General features: G+C 28.1%; 3 protein-coding genes across 3 annotated transcripts; 1 reads left to right on the top strand and 2 right to left on the bottom strand.

Annotated features, from left to right (window-relative positions):
• The first annotated feature begins 44 nt into the window (after positions 1-44).
• On the top strand, positions 45-818 carry LOC113368001 (probable protein BRICK1-B). The gene is made up of 2 exons (XM_026609560.1): positions 45-358; positions 709-818. Exons 1-2 carry the CDS (start codon positions 238-240, stop codon positions 816-818), a joined length of 231 nt encoding a protein of 76 aa, XP_026465345.1. The 5' UTR covers positions 45-237.
• Positions 819-1,094: 276 nt separating this feature from the next.
• LOC113366654 (CCR4-NOT transcription complex subunit 11-like) lies at positions 1,095-3,388 on the bottom strand. Its single transcript, XM_026608295.1, has 10 exons — positions 3,275-3,388; positions 3,119-3,210; positions 2,895-3,040; positions 2,665-2,748; positions 2,442-2,599; positions 2,168-2,360; positions 1,876-2,085; positions 1,665-1,804; positions 1,408-1,573; positions 1,095-1,340 (listed from the first exon to the last, which is right to left on the bottom strand). The coding sequence occupies exons 1-10, from the start codon at positions 3,310-3,312 to the stop codon at positions 1,131-1,133; spliced, it is 1,437 nt and encodes a 478-aa protein (XP_026464080.1). The 5' UTR covers positions 3,313-3,388; the 3' UTR covers positions 1,095-1,130.
• Positions 3,389-4,586: 1,198 nt separating this feature from the next.
• Positions 4,587-6,341, bottom strand: LOC113367056 (protein FAM98B-like). The gene is made up of 3 exons (XM_026608686.1): positions 6,252-6,341; positions 5,359-5,515; positions 4,587-4,723 (listed from the first exon to the last, which is right to left on the bottom strand). The coding sequence occupies exons 1-3, from the start codon at positions 6,261-6,263 to the stop codon at positions 4,587-4,589; spliced, it is 306 nt and encodes a 101-aa protein (XP_026464471.1). The 5' UTR covers positions 6,264-6,341.
• Positions 6,342-15,949: the final 9,608 nt, after the last annotated feature.

Genomic DNA, 15,949 nt, shown 5'->3' with positions numbered 1-15,949 from the left:
ATTGAATTATAAAATGCATATTTTAATCAAATATGGAAAATAAATTGCTTGTGGAAGTTTTATTCTATGAGGCAGCACATCAACAAAGTTTGACATTTCAATCACAAAATGGCGACCAATTTAGTTGTCAAAATTAAAAAATCATAAAAATTGAAACTTTTGCTTTACACTAATGAAGAAATAGTAATTATTCGTATATAATTAAACACATTGTTTTATAAAGTTAAATATATTATTATGGCAAACGTACATCGAGAGGCGTTTCAAAAACAAATTCAACAGGATTGGGCGAATAGAGAATACATCGAAGTTATAACGGGCAGCATAAAGAAAATAACAGATTTTCTTAATTCATTTGGTAATAATCATTATTATTATAGCGTTGTTTAAAATGAAATAGTTATGCTCTTAAATTTTATCATTACATTTGACTGTTTTGTCATAGTTAATTATATTATACACTTACAATACAATTCCAAACAATTTCATATTATTCTTTATAAGGAAGAAATTCATAAAAACCAAAAGTTTGTGTACACCGTCACTTTTTAATGTGCATTTATTTTTTTAGAATCACAGGAGTTGTTACTAAACATAAAATCTGATTTTATATTCTTTTATGAATCATAATTAAACCTATTAAAGATAAAGTGACATATTTAAATCTGATACTATGTATAGTTTTGTTTATTTATTCATATTTTCCAGACATGTCATGCCGATCACGTTTAGCAGTATTAAATGAAAAACTTACAACTTTAGAACGAAGGATAGACTATTTGGAGGCTTGTGTTACTAAAGGAGAAACTTTAACATGAATTATTATCAAATTTAGCTTATATATATATATATATATATATATTAAGATTTATATATATATATATATATATATATATATATATATATATATATATATATCTTATATTATATTAATAAATTTTGTATATTTCATATTACACTCAAATACAATGAATATTTGACTTATAATTTACACAATATATTTATTTGCATTTACAAAAATAAAACTATGTCATATAAATTCAGCATTATAAATAAAGATAAAATTGTTAAAATTTTATACAAATTATGGATGTCTAATATTTAATTATAAATATATAATATACTGCTCACTAATTGAAATTCAATGAATTTTCTTCATTTTCTCCTATGGGAACAGGACTACTGCCTGAAGAAACACTGTCAGGTATTGACAAATTATTTGTAGAATTATTTGTGCTAGTTTCACCTGAATCAAGCTGTTTTAAAAGCCTGAATAATGCAGCTGCCTCCCGGATTCTGCTAAAGTTAACACAAAAAGCTTCCACTTCAATGAAAAGTTCCTGAAATAATATTATATTTAGTCATTTCATGTTTATTGATATATTGTATAGGTTTTTTTCATTTTACCTTCACATTAATAATTTTGTTTCTTATTAGACTTTGTAAAAACACACAGACCAAACGCACTAATCTATTCTGCAGATATCGATCTGCTATTGATTCACAGGTATTGATGCAATTGCTTATATATAAATGAACAAATGCTGTTGGTAAATCAACAGAGGTGGTTAATCTGTAGATTGAAAAAGTTTGTTATTTCACATTATTGCTTAATTAGATTTGATAGCAATATTATTTTATTAGATAATGACAATGATATTTACCGATTAACTACTTCCATAGAATGCAATGACATGTCCATATTAACTAACACACTGAAATATTCAGTAATATGTGAAGAATGAATTAATCTTAAAAGCACTTCAATAGCAATCAAAGGGTTATTTTCTACTAAGAATGGAAGCTGTAAATAAATTTTGTTTTTCATTATAATGCAAAGTATGTAATATGTAAAATTTTACACAGTTGCATTACCTGTGCTGGTGATAACCCTATGCGATATACAATTCTATCATCCCTTTCAATTTCTGATAAAAGTAACTGTTGTTGTGTTATTGGTAAAGCAACTTTAAAAGCTTGCTCTAACAATCTCCGTGCTTCACAACCTAATACTGGACTTGAACATAATGTTGAATCATATACTGGTTGATGTATTTCTTGCAATTGAGGATCTAACCAAATAAGCTGAAAGATGATATGTGAAGCTAAAAATATACTTTTATATATTACATTAGTATCAAAATTAATTCCTAATTTTAAAATTTACCTCATCTTCAAAAACATGCAAAGGTGGAGCAACTGTATAAAATTCTGGGTTAATAATCCTCTGCATTGGTGGTGTAGAAGTAACAACTTTTTGTCCATATGATATATTGCTACTACTATCTAACATCGGAATTGGAATTTGATTAACTAAATTTTGTACTGTTTCTAATAATGCAGGTCGATCTTGAGGCAAACTTGAATTAAAACCATTTTAAATGAGCAACTAGGATAATAATGAATCATTATCACACCAAGTATTCTATTTGTTTACTCACGGACTCTCGCGTCCTGGGATAACAGCTGACAATGCTGATTTAGATAATGATGATAATTCAGACTGTCGTTGAACTAATAAGCATTGTGTTCCAGAAAAATCAATTTCTAGTGGTTTTGCATCACTTTGAATAACTTGCTTTGGAGTTCTGCGTAATATCTAAGAGAAGCAAAAATATAATACAAAAATGAATGTCATTTCAACATAATTTAGAGCCCTCTTACTTCTTTTCCACTTCCATTCATCAATGTTAACAGAAAATTTCGTTCTTGAACTGTGATATTAAATAGCAGTGAATCTGAAGGGCACTAAAAGAGATAATAAAACATTGCACTCATAATCATTATATAGATGATTAATCAGAAGATGAAAACTGTTAAATTAGATCTGAAATATCTATGACAATAAGATCCTGAACTTAATTTTGTTTGATATTTATAATTTATGTTTATACCAGGAGATCTATAAATAATGATTCATGGCATGCGTGCCCAGGCGGTAGATCTTTGTTCAAATCATACAAAATAGCTAAGGCGGCTAATCTTTGTGCTGGATGAACTAAATCACCTTGTATTATCAATAGACTCAGCAAAGTTCCAACTATAAATGAATAAAAGTCTCACATGAAGTATCACAATCTTTAAAAATATCAGTATTCATACAGAAATATTCAAGTACCATTAAAATGGTCAGCTTTTTGAAATCTTTTTTGCACTTGTGCACAAAGCACATCAAAATTTTGATTTTCTATATTAGCATCTGTCAAAATTCTAAAACATAATTTCAGGTTAATTTATATTTTATAGAAAAATATTTATATCTTTGACAGCTCACTCAATTAGTAACTTGATATCGCTAACAAACTTAGACATTTTTCAATATAATTTAATAATATTTTAGTACAAACAAATTTAAATAAAATATAGTTGATAAAAAAATAAACACTTCAGCCAACTTCTGGCTGCGAACCACAATGAAGTTATAATTTTACTGCTACCAGGTTATGCACTACATAAAAAAATATTTTCAAATTATTCAAATGATTCAGGCGTAAATAATACACATTACACATATTGATTTATGCAGTTTTTAATTGCCTACATAAAATTATCTGTAAATGTTATCTTATATTTAGAATCTAGCACATCTAAAATATTGTGTCATAGCATATAACATGATTTTTATTGATAAATGGAATCTTGTAAGAATTTATTTATAATTCTAAACTAAGCAAAGTGTCTTTGCAAGTAAATAATTTATGAATTATTACTAGGCATACTTGTTTATCTATGTTACTAGGCTTTCAACGAATAATATATTCGATGAAATACCCAATACTCAATATTCTGCATGCTCCAGAGACCGATACCGGCAGGTTTTTAGCTCCTACTAATGTACTATCTGGCTTAATATTTTCTTTTATAAATACTATATTATATATTATTATTAGAAAGGTTAACCTTGATAAAATAGATAAAAACTGACCAAGAATATAGTTTGTATTTTTTGCGATATTGAGCCTATGATAGTTCGTTATTTAGAAATGCTTAGATTGAATATAATGAAAGACTTTATTGACCATATTTACAACACAAGCTTGTAACCGTAGAATGATAACAAACATATATGCATTTAACAATAACGTATCCGTTGTATATTCAGAAAAAAAGTTTCTCGCATGTTCATTTTTAATCTCAAATGTCGATAAAGTTCAAATTATTATATATACAATAACAAAATCATTTCTCCATATCATATTATGTAAACTAAAGGTTTTCAAATGCAGATTCATTGCAAGCTCTTTATCGCATAAAATATAAAATTCAAACAATACTGGCGCTTAGCGGCGGCGGCGCCTTTTATTTTAACTATTCGGTATTAGGCCGAATATTAAAAAAAATGCCGAAAATGCCGAATACCGAATAGTAACCGAATATTCAGTGCAGCCGAATTATTATACATTCTGTATACTGTTCAAAAATATCTCATTTTTCTCACATCGACATATTTCAATTTGTAACAAAAGACTAAATTTACTACATGAAAAGACATGATAAAGAGATTCTAACAACAATTTATTTCAAATTATTGAACAAATTCTATCAACATCTTATTTTGAATGATCATACAATATTTAAGTACTACATTATCCGTACCATCCACGTCTATAACCGCCATAGTACCCTCTACCTCCATAGTATCCTCGGCCGCCCCAACCTCCGCCCCAATAACCTCTTCCACCGTAGTATCTTCTTCCTCCGTAGTAACCGCCTCGATAAAAACCTAAGACAAAGACATAGATACTTTTAAGTATAATTCAGTCGTTGAAAAAAGATCACTTCATTATATGTTTATAAAAAATTGAAAAATAATTTGAACTAAATTTCGAAATAAAACTCAAAACTATTTGTCAAAATAGTTGGTAGAATTTCTCTCACTAATAATCATAATCTTCTGATACCATGATTAGCCGATAAACTATCTATACAGCCATTGAAACATTAAAACCTTATTATGGGGCTGCTTGTGGAAAGTTTTAAACCAGGTGCTTGATGAAGCCATTCTACTAAAAAATTCAATTTATAAAATTTTTCTAATTTTTCTTTTTTCCTGCGCACCTCCAATTTTTCTTTAATTTCCGCAATATTTTTTAAAATGGTTTAAAATGTTGAATCTGAGATGTGGAAGCTCAGCAGCAAACTATGTTTTTTATCAAAATGTCTGATTTTCTTTTTGAAGCGATAATGCCTTTTAATCCTCGTGTTAAACGAAATGACAAACGGTATTAAGCTTAATTACCTTGAACGGGTTCTACTGTATATACTAATTAAAAAGTTAAAAAAATGATTATAATTAATACAGGCAATATGTTTGCTTTTTTAAAATATAGTAATTCATAAATTGAAAATACTTCTTACCATACTGGGCAGATTCTGCTGTATCAAGTTCACTCATATCTGGTTCTAAATCGATACTCAGAGTATTTGGTTCATCATTTTCTGTGATTGCTACTAATGGAGTATTTTCCACCGCTGCACACCAAGCAATGCCAATCACGAACCACAATAAGAAACTCTAGAAAAAATTAAATAAAAACATGTAAATATACAATATACATATAAAACAATTATAATTTTTGATCGTATATACTTCGATTTTTACTGAAAGTTTATTTTAAAACATTTTAATACCTCAGATTTCCCGAAGATAATTGACTTCCATATCCTCAAAACGCAAAAAATATAAAAAATCTAATAAATAAATCTTTGAAACAAAATTTTTCTTATTATTCAGTTCAGAATAATAAAATCATAAATGATATTACCTACCCATATATACTTCTCTATTATATGATTGAATGTATATACATAAATCATTATAAACATTTGTTGTTTTTTTGTATTAAATTCGCACATAATAAGGTGTATTTCTTTTGTGTTACTGTATTATTGCCACGAGCGTTAAATAAATAAATATATAATTAGAACCTACAATGGCACGTTAGTAAAAGCAATTATGATTAGCACTAATTGAGACATTGATAAAAATGTTGAAGTTATAAATCGTGTCTATTCAATTTATGCATATAAAATTAATACATTAATACCAATCTTAATTATTGACAAATTTAGCACACTAATTAATATTAATATTCTAGATTTATGTTACTCTAATTGCATAAAATTAGCAGCACTTTATTTCTGCGGTGGAGACGCCTTGTACATCTTGTATATGTAGCGAAACAATAAAAAAATAATTGAGAATAAAATAAAAAAAAATCTATGAATAAATTTAGTAATAAATACTTTACCTTAATATCCATAATAATTAATTTTAAAATATCATAACACTTTTAAATAATCGCACTATATAACTTAAGTGATGTGTAATAACAAACTGAGAATTCGGCTCTTAGCCTTGTCTATATATACAAAAATAATAAATATAATAAAACAATATTGAACTTGCAATTTGTTGTTGAACAACTTCATATTGCGATTCACAAATCGACATAAAACCATAACAAAAGGCAAATGGGATGCACAATGATATGTTTACGATGATTTAAATTGATTAATTATGATATTCTTAGAATTCGTAGACATTTTAACAAACGAGTGAGTCAGAGTATTTAAGATGATGGACTTGACGTACTTATTTAATTTGAGTGAACATCAAATATATACAGATATTTATAAACAGTAAATTATGATATTATTTTCAATTAATTAATTAATGTTGTAATTAAAATAATATAAATTTTTATATATCCAAGTAAAACTTTTTGTAGGTTTAAAATATTATTCAGTAATATTCATAATTAGTATGGTTTTAACGTAGGTATGAAAAAAGGGTATGTATAAATAATTTTTTTTCAGATAAAATTATTTAACAATTTTATAGAACTACTGAATGGCACGCATACATATATAAATACATATGTGAATGAGTATTAAATGAAATGAATACATATTAACACAACACAACTTCATATTAACAAGTTCTTTAACGATCATATAATTTACAAAATAAATAGAAATACTCATTGAAATATTTTTTCATTTTAAAAATAAAATTACATATCATATTAGAAATATGTTAACTGATATTGTTTTATAGAAAGTGTTTTGACCTTTTTGTTGGATACTTTTGGTATATAAAACATAATTGAAAATAATGTTTCATAGTTTTTTATTTATTGTGTTATTATTTTAAAGCTACTGAAATGTTGATGTATAAATAAAAAAATGCTGATATTTATATGATATTTGAATTCTAATAATTAATTGACTGCTTTATGTATAATTTGTGAGTCTATATTATTTTGTATAATACACCATTTTGACATTATCTGTGTTTTTGCCTTACGTATTCAAATTGTAATTATTTACTTTTATATAAAAATTTAAACGCCTGAGTAGAAGCTGATATCGCAGTAATAATATAAAATGTAATATAAAGAGTTATTTTGAATTAATTTTGAAACAAACTTTCAAAAATATAATGCCCGGAATTTCCAATTACACATAGTTAGTTATAGTTTATAAACTCTAATTAATTATTCTGTGAAATCATATCATAAGTCCTTCATTCGTACATTCATTCTAACTTAAGTAAATAAATAATATTGACTCAAATCATTTATTACGACATAAGATGAACTTCAAGATTTTGTCATTTGTAGTCGTCTTATAGGCTTCCTTCAAGAGTTGGGAATTTTATGTGGTATGAATATGACTGCTTTGTATTCAGTACTACAGTTCATTATTGACTGAATTACTGTTTACATAAATATTTTACATTTGTAAATTAAATAACTTGGTAATGGACGATGTGGGAATTTCATATTTTTCAGTGACGAAGGCAATGTTATATATATTAAGTATGGGAGAATATAATGACAAAACTGGTATCGTGCCTTAAGGCAAATTTCTGGAACTTCCCGTACTAAAAATTAAATTTTTTACAAAAAATTAATTTTTTTTTTTAACTTTGAAAAAATTTTTGGAAAAAAACTGTTTGAAAAAAATATTTTCTTTGTTTTGAAATATTTTGGAAATTTTGAACGTTTTTTTCAAAACAATGGCGCTGCTTCTGCTTCATAGAGTAGTTCACGAAAACGTCGACGAAAATTTGTATCCGCACATATACATACAAGCTCGCATATACACACACTGTATACAATTCAATAGATTGCATGCAATAACATAATTAAACTAGTGGGGTCTATGCCATCGTGCCTTAAGACAAATTGCTGGAACTTCCCGTACCATAACAAAATGTTCGAGGAATATTAAATGTTTTCAAAAAGATTATTATAAATATTGTAACATTGTCTAATATTTATAAGAATTATATAAACTGAATTACAAAGTTGAAATTAACTGTTTAAAGTATATTAGACTATAGTCAGAATTAAAAATAAAATCTGAATTATTTTCGATATACAAAGAAATTAAAAAAAAATTGAAAAAATTAGTCGAAACAATTTTTTTTTTTCAAAATTATTTATTTTGTTAAGACAGGCAGAAAGTTCTTTGAATCATTTAAATCGAACGCTTAGTTCTCTCAAAAACTGCAATTTTTTACACATTTAGCTTAGTGTTTTTGAAATGGCTGGGCCCGCCTTTGCCAAAAACTAATAACTACTTCTTCCAATCATTGCTAATTGAATGTTTTTTAGATCATTCAAATCGGATGCTCCGTTCTCTAAAAACTCGATTTCTATTTTTTGCACTCTTTGCTCTTAAGCTCCGTAACTGCTGGACCTGCCTTTACCAAAAACTAATCAGCACATCTCCCTATCAATAGGAATCGAATGTTTTTTGAACCATTCAAATCGGTTGATCCGTGCGTCCGAAGACGTGATCGAAAAATTGTATCCATACATACATACACATACACACACACACACATCCATTTTTTCTGAGGTATGCCAAAATGTTCAGAAACCTTCAAAACGTCGAGAAATGTAAAAATTTTCGATTTCGATTTTTGGACGATTACAATAACTTACCCTACGGGAAGTTAATAATAAAACTTCTTAGATATTATTAGTATCTAATGTATCACTTAAATAATTACTTTGCATTTTCAACACCTGAGACCTTGGTGATAACCAGAATGATTCATTTTTCAGTCCGCCAGACGTCAAAGAAAAAAACTCAAGAATCTTCAGCTCAATCAACCGAAACTAGACGCGTATTGTGCGAAATACAAAGAGGCAAAAAAATGAACAGAACAAATATAATACTTGAATTTTATACAATTGTTGATTAATGGTCTACATTTACGTCTTTTACATAACTCCGATGACATCAGGTCCTGGATAAACGTAGTTAAGCAAACACAACTAACGAACAACTATCTGACTATGTTCGATACAACTTCCAAATAATTCATCATTTTAGAAATGTATATTCTGCCTTTTTTTTCAAATTTGTTACGTGGTCTTTTTTACTCTATAGGTAGTATATAACTTGATCTGGTATATAGTCAGCAAAGTTGAAATAATGTTTCTAATTTAATTTATTTCTTGCAAAATTGTTTTCTTTAACTTAATTTGCTTTTTGATTTACTATTTTTTTATTAAATTCACACCGTTGCCAGGTTCAGTTGGTCCCTTTTACCCCACCCACATGCGATAGAGGTTATATAAATTCATCTGTTGAATCTAACTTAAAATTAATAATTATACTTAAAAATTATATTAAGGTTTCATAAACTAAACAACAGTGCTCTCCGCTAAAAAAATCTAACAATAAAAAAAAAATTAGTTATAGATTTTGAAACATGGCGGATTATCTTCTGACAGCGACTTCGTAAGAATCAAGGTAATGGTTGGTTAAACATCTTTTACCCTCTACTTTCAAATATTATCATTAAAAAAATACTAACTTTATTTGTTTTTGAGATATTGTTGGTGGATATTTTTACTCGTTGACCTTTAAGCCTCGCTCTATCCTGTATATATTACTTGTGCATATAACTATATATTTATTTACAATTTTTTTTTTAATTATTTTGTGTTTATTTACTAAAGATGAGTCGAATGCTCTCGAACTCTCTTCTCGAATGTAAGAACGTTTATTAAAATGACAATTAAAACTTCTTAGTTTTTTATTTTTTATTTACTTTCTGTAGGGTAAGTTATGTAATCGCCAAAAAATCGAAATTGAAAATTTTTGCATTTCTGCACGTTTTGTAGGTTTCTGAACATTTTGGAATACCTCAGTAAAAATTGATGTGTGTGTGTATGTATGTATAGATACACTTTTTCGTCCACGGATCAACCGATTTAAATGGTTCAAAAAACATTCCATTCCTATTGATGAGGAGATGTGCTGATTAGTTTTTGGCAAAAGCAGGACCAGCCGTTTCGGAGATACGAAGGAAAGAGTGCAAAAAATAGAAATCGAGTTTTTGAGAAAACGGAGCATCCGATTTCTAATCTCAAAAACATTAAATTCGTGATGATGGGGAGACGTGGTGATTAGTTTTTGGCTAAGGTTCGACTTTTTGGAGATATGGAGCAAAATGTGAAAAATGGCAGTTTTTGAGAGAACAAAGCATCAGATTTGAATGCTTCAAAAACTTTCTGCTTGTGTTGACGAAACGATTTGCTTTGAGGATTTTTTTCTTCTTTAATTTCCAGAAAATGCTATTACTAATATAATACTAATTTGTTTTTACTAAGTTTATTCTTCAAATATTGTATTATGGTACGAGAACTTGCAGCAATTTGCTTTAAGGCACGATGCCATACACCACTAGTTTTATTTAATTTAATTGAAACGAATGCAAATAATATTAATAACATTTTTCCACTAATTTACAAATACAAGTATGAATATTTTTTTGCACTAATTAACATTTGACTAAGTTACGGACATTTTTTTGCACTAATTTATTATGCAACATTAAAGTTACAAATAATTAGTGACTAAGATTTATCTCATTGTGTCATTTTTAATTTAAACTAGTATTAGTCTAACGCTTTATATATATATATATATATATAATATATATATATATATATATATACTAGCAAACCCGACGAACTCCGTTTCGCCACCAGATGGTTTTCGTGAGAAAGATGAAGAAACTTTTGTTTGTTTTATATTTGAAAAAGAAAAATTTGATTTTATTATACAACAGTAATGAATTCATTTCGATTACAAAAATGAAGTGTTTTTTAGTTGAACTTCTCTAAGTAAATGAAAGTGAATCCGCAAATTATCCGTTTCATTGAAGTGCTCTTTGATAAACCACATTTTTTTGTTTTTTTGTTCTGACGTTAACAACAAACAAAGAGGATGGTTTTTCCAACTCGTGAACAGGCAACGTATAACTGCCCATGTGAAAAACAATGATTTTTCCAAATATCTATTTGAAATTTATCTCGCAAACACTAAGCGACTGGCCTTGCGACTTGTTATGGCGAACCCAAGGTGAACTGGAAATTGCAATCACTTGAAGTCAAACGGAAGACCAGTCGGAATCATTGGTATGTCACCAAATTGCCAGCAATTTTTGAATGAATGATGAAATTCTGTGCGTGTACATCATTATTCTTTGTGGCAAGAATTGCTCGTTGACTTAACCAAGCATAATACTGATAATTCTCACTGATGTCATTACTCGAATTTTTAATTACGGTGCGTAAATTTCCAGCAATTTGCATTAGGGCACGATGCCATGCACCACTAATTTTTTTAGCTATAAACCTTGCTAAGCCCGAGACCTTTCCAACGAATGCAAAATTGTCGAAATCGGTTCGTGCGTTCTGGAGTTGTTTCGTCAGGAAGGAAAACCCGACTTATTTTTATATATATAGAAGATATATATATAATATATATATATATATATATATAAAGAGTTTATATTAAAACGCGAAATAAACGAGTACTGTACTAGTCACAATAAGAGCTTCAACCAATAAATAGATTAATTAATAATTAAAACACAAAAACATACTGCGTGTAAAACTTTCTATTATTGTAGAATCTATTTACCTTAATGAGTTTAAAATTAAAATCACCACACCCATAAAAATTAAATGGACTCTTGCAAAACAAACATCAATAACCATTGAGTTTGAACAATAGTACTTCATAGATGAACGAATATTTCATTTTAGTCATACATTTTTATTGAGATTCGGAGAAATCTAAATGAGTCAAATATGAATTAACAATTGTTCACAAATATATCTCTGACTTATTGTTTCAATTACGCATATTCCCTAATAAATCTATTAAGCTGGCCATTCACTATATTACCTTCATTTTGCTGATACGTAATAAATTTTTAGTAAATCACCAAACGTCATAAATTCAAGTCATTTATAGGCATGTAAACTTCTCATTAAAGCATTATTTCTTGGAGATATCGATGCCAGATCGCATTTGACATGTTTTATTTTCAAATAAAATACGTAAGAGGAAACATGACGCACGCATCACGCACGTCTATCTATATTTATATTTGTTTTGATTAAAATTAAGGTTAATACAAACTTTAGAGATTTAGAAAATCTAAATGATACTATGATTATTAATAATAATTGCAACAGTGTTATATAAAAAATATAATAAATATCGCAAGTAAAATATTATTTAACTGCAAGGCATCGTGCCTTAAGGCAAATTTTTGAAAATGCTTTGAAATTTTTTGAAAACTTTGCAATAAAATAAAATTTTTGAAAGTTTTGGAATTTTTTATGAAATGACTTTTCTGAAAAATTGGATTTTTCTTAGATTTTGAATTTTTTGAAAATTTTTAAGTCTTTTCAAAGCAATCGTGCTGCGTGGCTGTTTCAGTCTAGCGGATAAACATTGGTACGGAACCAATGGAAATGTAAACAAAATGCATACTTATTATTAAAAACTCTGTAAAATATCTGATAATTTGATGTGCATAACGCTAATAATCATTTTTCACCTCCAAATATCATTTTTTACTTGTTTTACTCGATCTGCTTTTCCAAAAATTGAGTCATTTCTTCATTTTATTAATTCAAATAAAATGTTTTTTGAATTATTGAAATCGTACTCTCAAATCTAAGTTACCATTTTTGGCACTATTTGCCCCGTATCTTCTCAACAGCTGGACCTGCTTCGTCCAAAATCTACTCAGCACGTTTCCTGGTGAAAGATGATTTTGGAATCATTCAAATCGGTTAGTTTGTATTCCCAAAATCGTCGACAAAAATTTGTATCCGCACACACGCACGCACACACATTCATTTGTTCTAATAATAAGGCATGCCATAATGTTCAGAAACTTTTGAAGCGTAAAAATATATAAAAAAAATTATTTTCGATTTTTTGCGATTACTGTAACTTACCCTACGGAAGTTATTTATATTGACTTCAAAAATTTGTAATTATTAATTTGTATGTATTGTAATTATCACTTTTACTATATTCAAAATTCTCAGAAAGTATGATATGTAAGTATAATATTAAAATCTATATGTCAATAATAATAATTAAATACAACAAAGGATGAAATGTAGATTAGATGTTGAATAAATTATTAAATATCATATTATTGAATATTATAGGATATTATTAAATAATTACTTTTCTACGTAATAAATATAGTTTTCAAATGTTAGCCGGAGTCACAATATATGTCACTAATCTAATTGTTTATATCTTATTCTATTAAGGAACAAACTAGAAACTTCAAATAAACGTCCAACTAAACTATTATTAATAATTATTATTCGTATTAACCGAAAATATTGAAAATAAATAAAAAAATGAATGAATAGATAAATAATTTTGTGTATATTTTTACAAAATATTGTATTTTGTGCCCTGATAAATTCAGTATTTATGAAAATAGGTTAGAAATATTAAGGGAGCACAACAACTTTATCAAAAAAATGGAAAAGCGCGGTACGAAAAAGTTGGAAACCATTGACTAAAGTTTAAATTGCAGTTCATAAAAACAATAAAGAATGGGTGTATATTTTCAAGCGAAACATACATCACTACTGTTTGACATCAGGTTCTAATCAGCGAAAAATTTGAATTCGAACCGCATAGTTTCTCATACTTTTCACAAATAGATTACAAGAAAAAGCACTTTTCACATGTTTTACATAATATTTGGTTCAGTATATGTGAAATTTCTGTTAAGGCGCCAAAAATGATTGCAAAGTAATATCACAAAGAGTCACCACAATCTGGAGATGCAACTAACAAATAGCAGTATGTATATGAAATGTGTGGAAAATTATAAACTTGTGTTAAAATTAAAAATTTTGGACAACTTAATACATATTTATGTCGGAACAATATGAATAATATTTAAATTATTTCCTGATCCACCTTATTCTTAAATATCATCAGAACAGGCTTTGTTATATATAGAATGACTGATTTATATCTCGCATTTCAAAAGTTTTACAAATGTATAATATAATCGAACAAGCATCAATAATATGCATAATTTAGTTTTCATTCCTAATATAATCGTGTAATGATCGAAGATGATATATAATATCATATTCAAGACGTATAAAATAGAAGTGTTCAAAATAACGTGATCATACATTTTATATTGTTAATTGTTTATTTTTATTGTTTCAGAATATTTGACATCAAGATACACTATAGGCGGGCCCCGTAAAAATACTCGTCAGACCAAACTGTTATGTGTAGCGGGCAATCGCTTGCTCGACACGAGTGCTCTTTCCGTCGCCTCGCATGAACACAACTGGCTGTCACATTGAACATATTTTTTTATAACTCTTTTTTTTTAAAAAAAAACCGTCTAGTTGTTTTGAACTATAAAAAATGATTTAATTAATGCATAATTAAACATAAAACTAACAAAAACTAGTGGCGTATGGCATCGTGCCTTAAGGCAAATTGCTGAAACTTCCTGTACCATAACGAAATGTTCGAGGAATATTGAGTATTGAATGAAATATTATTTTCCTAAAGCAATTGTTATGTCAACACAATCAGAATGTCTTTTGAATCATTCAATTCGGATGGTTATTTCTCTCAAAACTGCCATTTTGTGTACATTTAGCTCCGTATCTTTGAAATGGCTGAACCTGCCTTTGCCAAAAACTAGTCACCACTTCTCCCAATCATTACTAATTTAATGTTTTTTAGATCATTCAAATCGGATGCTCCGTTCTCTCAAAAACTCGATTTCTATTTTTTGCACTTTTTGCTCTGCGATTGCCAAAAACTAATGGGCACATCTCCCTATCAATAGGAATCGAATGTTTTTTGAACCATTCAAATCGGTTGATCCGTGCGCCCGAAAACGTGAACGAAAAAATGCGGCCACCAAAACGCACACACACAGACACATCCATTTTTTCTGAGGTATGCCAAAATGTTCAGAAACCTAAAAACCGTAGAAAAATGGAAAAATTTTCATTCTTGATTTTCCGCCCATTACTATATATAGGTTAGTTATAACTAACCTACGAAAAGTTAAAAATTTAACGTACAGTAGATATATAAACCCTTTTTACATACGTGAAATTTATGGAAAAAATCACCCCTTATGAAGAGGTGCTGGGACCCGAATAGCAAAATAGCTGAACCACTTCAATTAAACTATTTGGTTTCAAAACAACGCAACTTTGACCTAAAAATGATTCAATAATTGGAGGATTGTCAAATTCTGACCACTCCACTTCTTCATTGTCATTATTTCCAGAATCTCTGGAAATAATCGGTAAAACTCTACGTCTTCTAGGATGAAAAAAATCTTCATCCACATACACTACCAAAATCAGTAATATCAAAATCACTTCCAATTTGTGATAAATTATTGGCGCAAACTTTACTATCGCTATCCGATGCCACTATTTCATTATTGCAAATAACAATGTAAAAAAGAGTTGAACTATACAAATCTGACTAATAACTAAAATATTTGATAAAAATATATTGAACACCTTTTTATTGTTGTAATTCTGCATATTTAATCTACAAAACAAGTTGCGAGTAGCTTGAATGAAAGAAACTT

Source organism: Ctenocephalides felis, unplaced genomic scaffold (genome assembly GCF_003426905.1).
Source record: "Ctenocephalides felis isolate EL2017-DRISC unplaced genomic scaffold, ASM342690v1 CF-g0.4_SCAFFOLD_01170, whole genome shotgun sequence".
Taxonomy (NCBI): Eukaryota; Metazoa; Arthropoda; class Insecta; order Siphonaptera; family Pulicidae; genus Ctenocephalides; species Ctenocephalides felis.
Note: the sequence above shows the minus strand (reverse complement) of the source record. Positions and strands in the feature narration are given on the sequence as shown.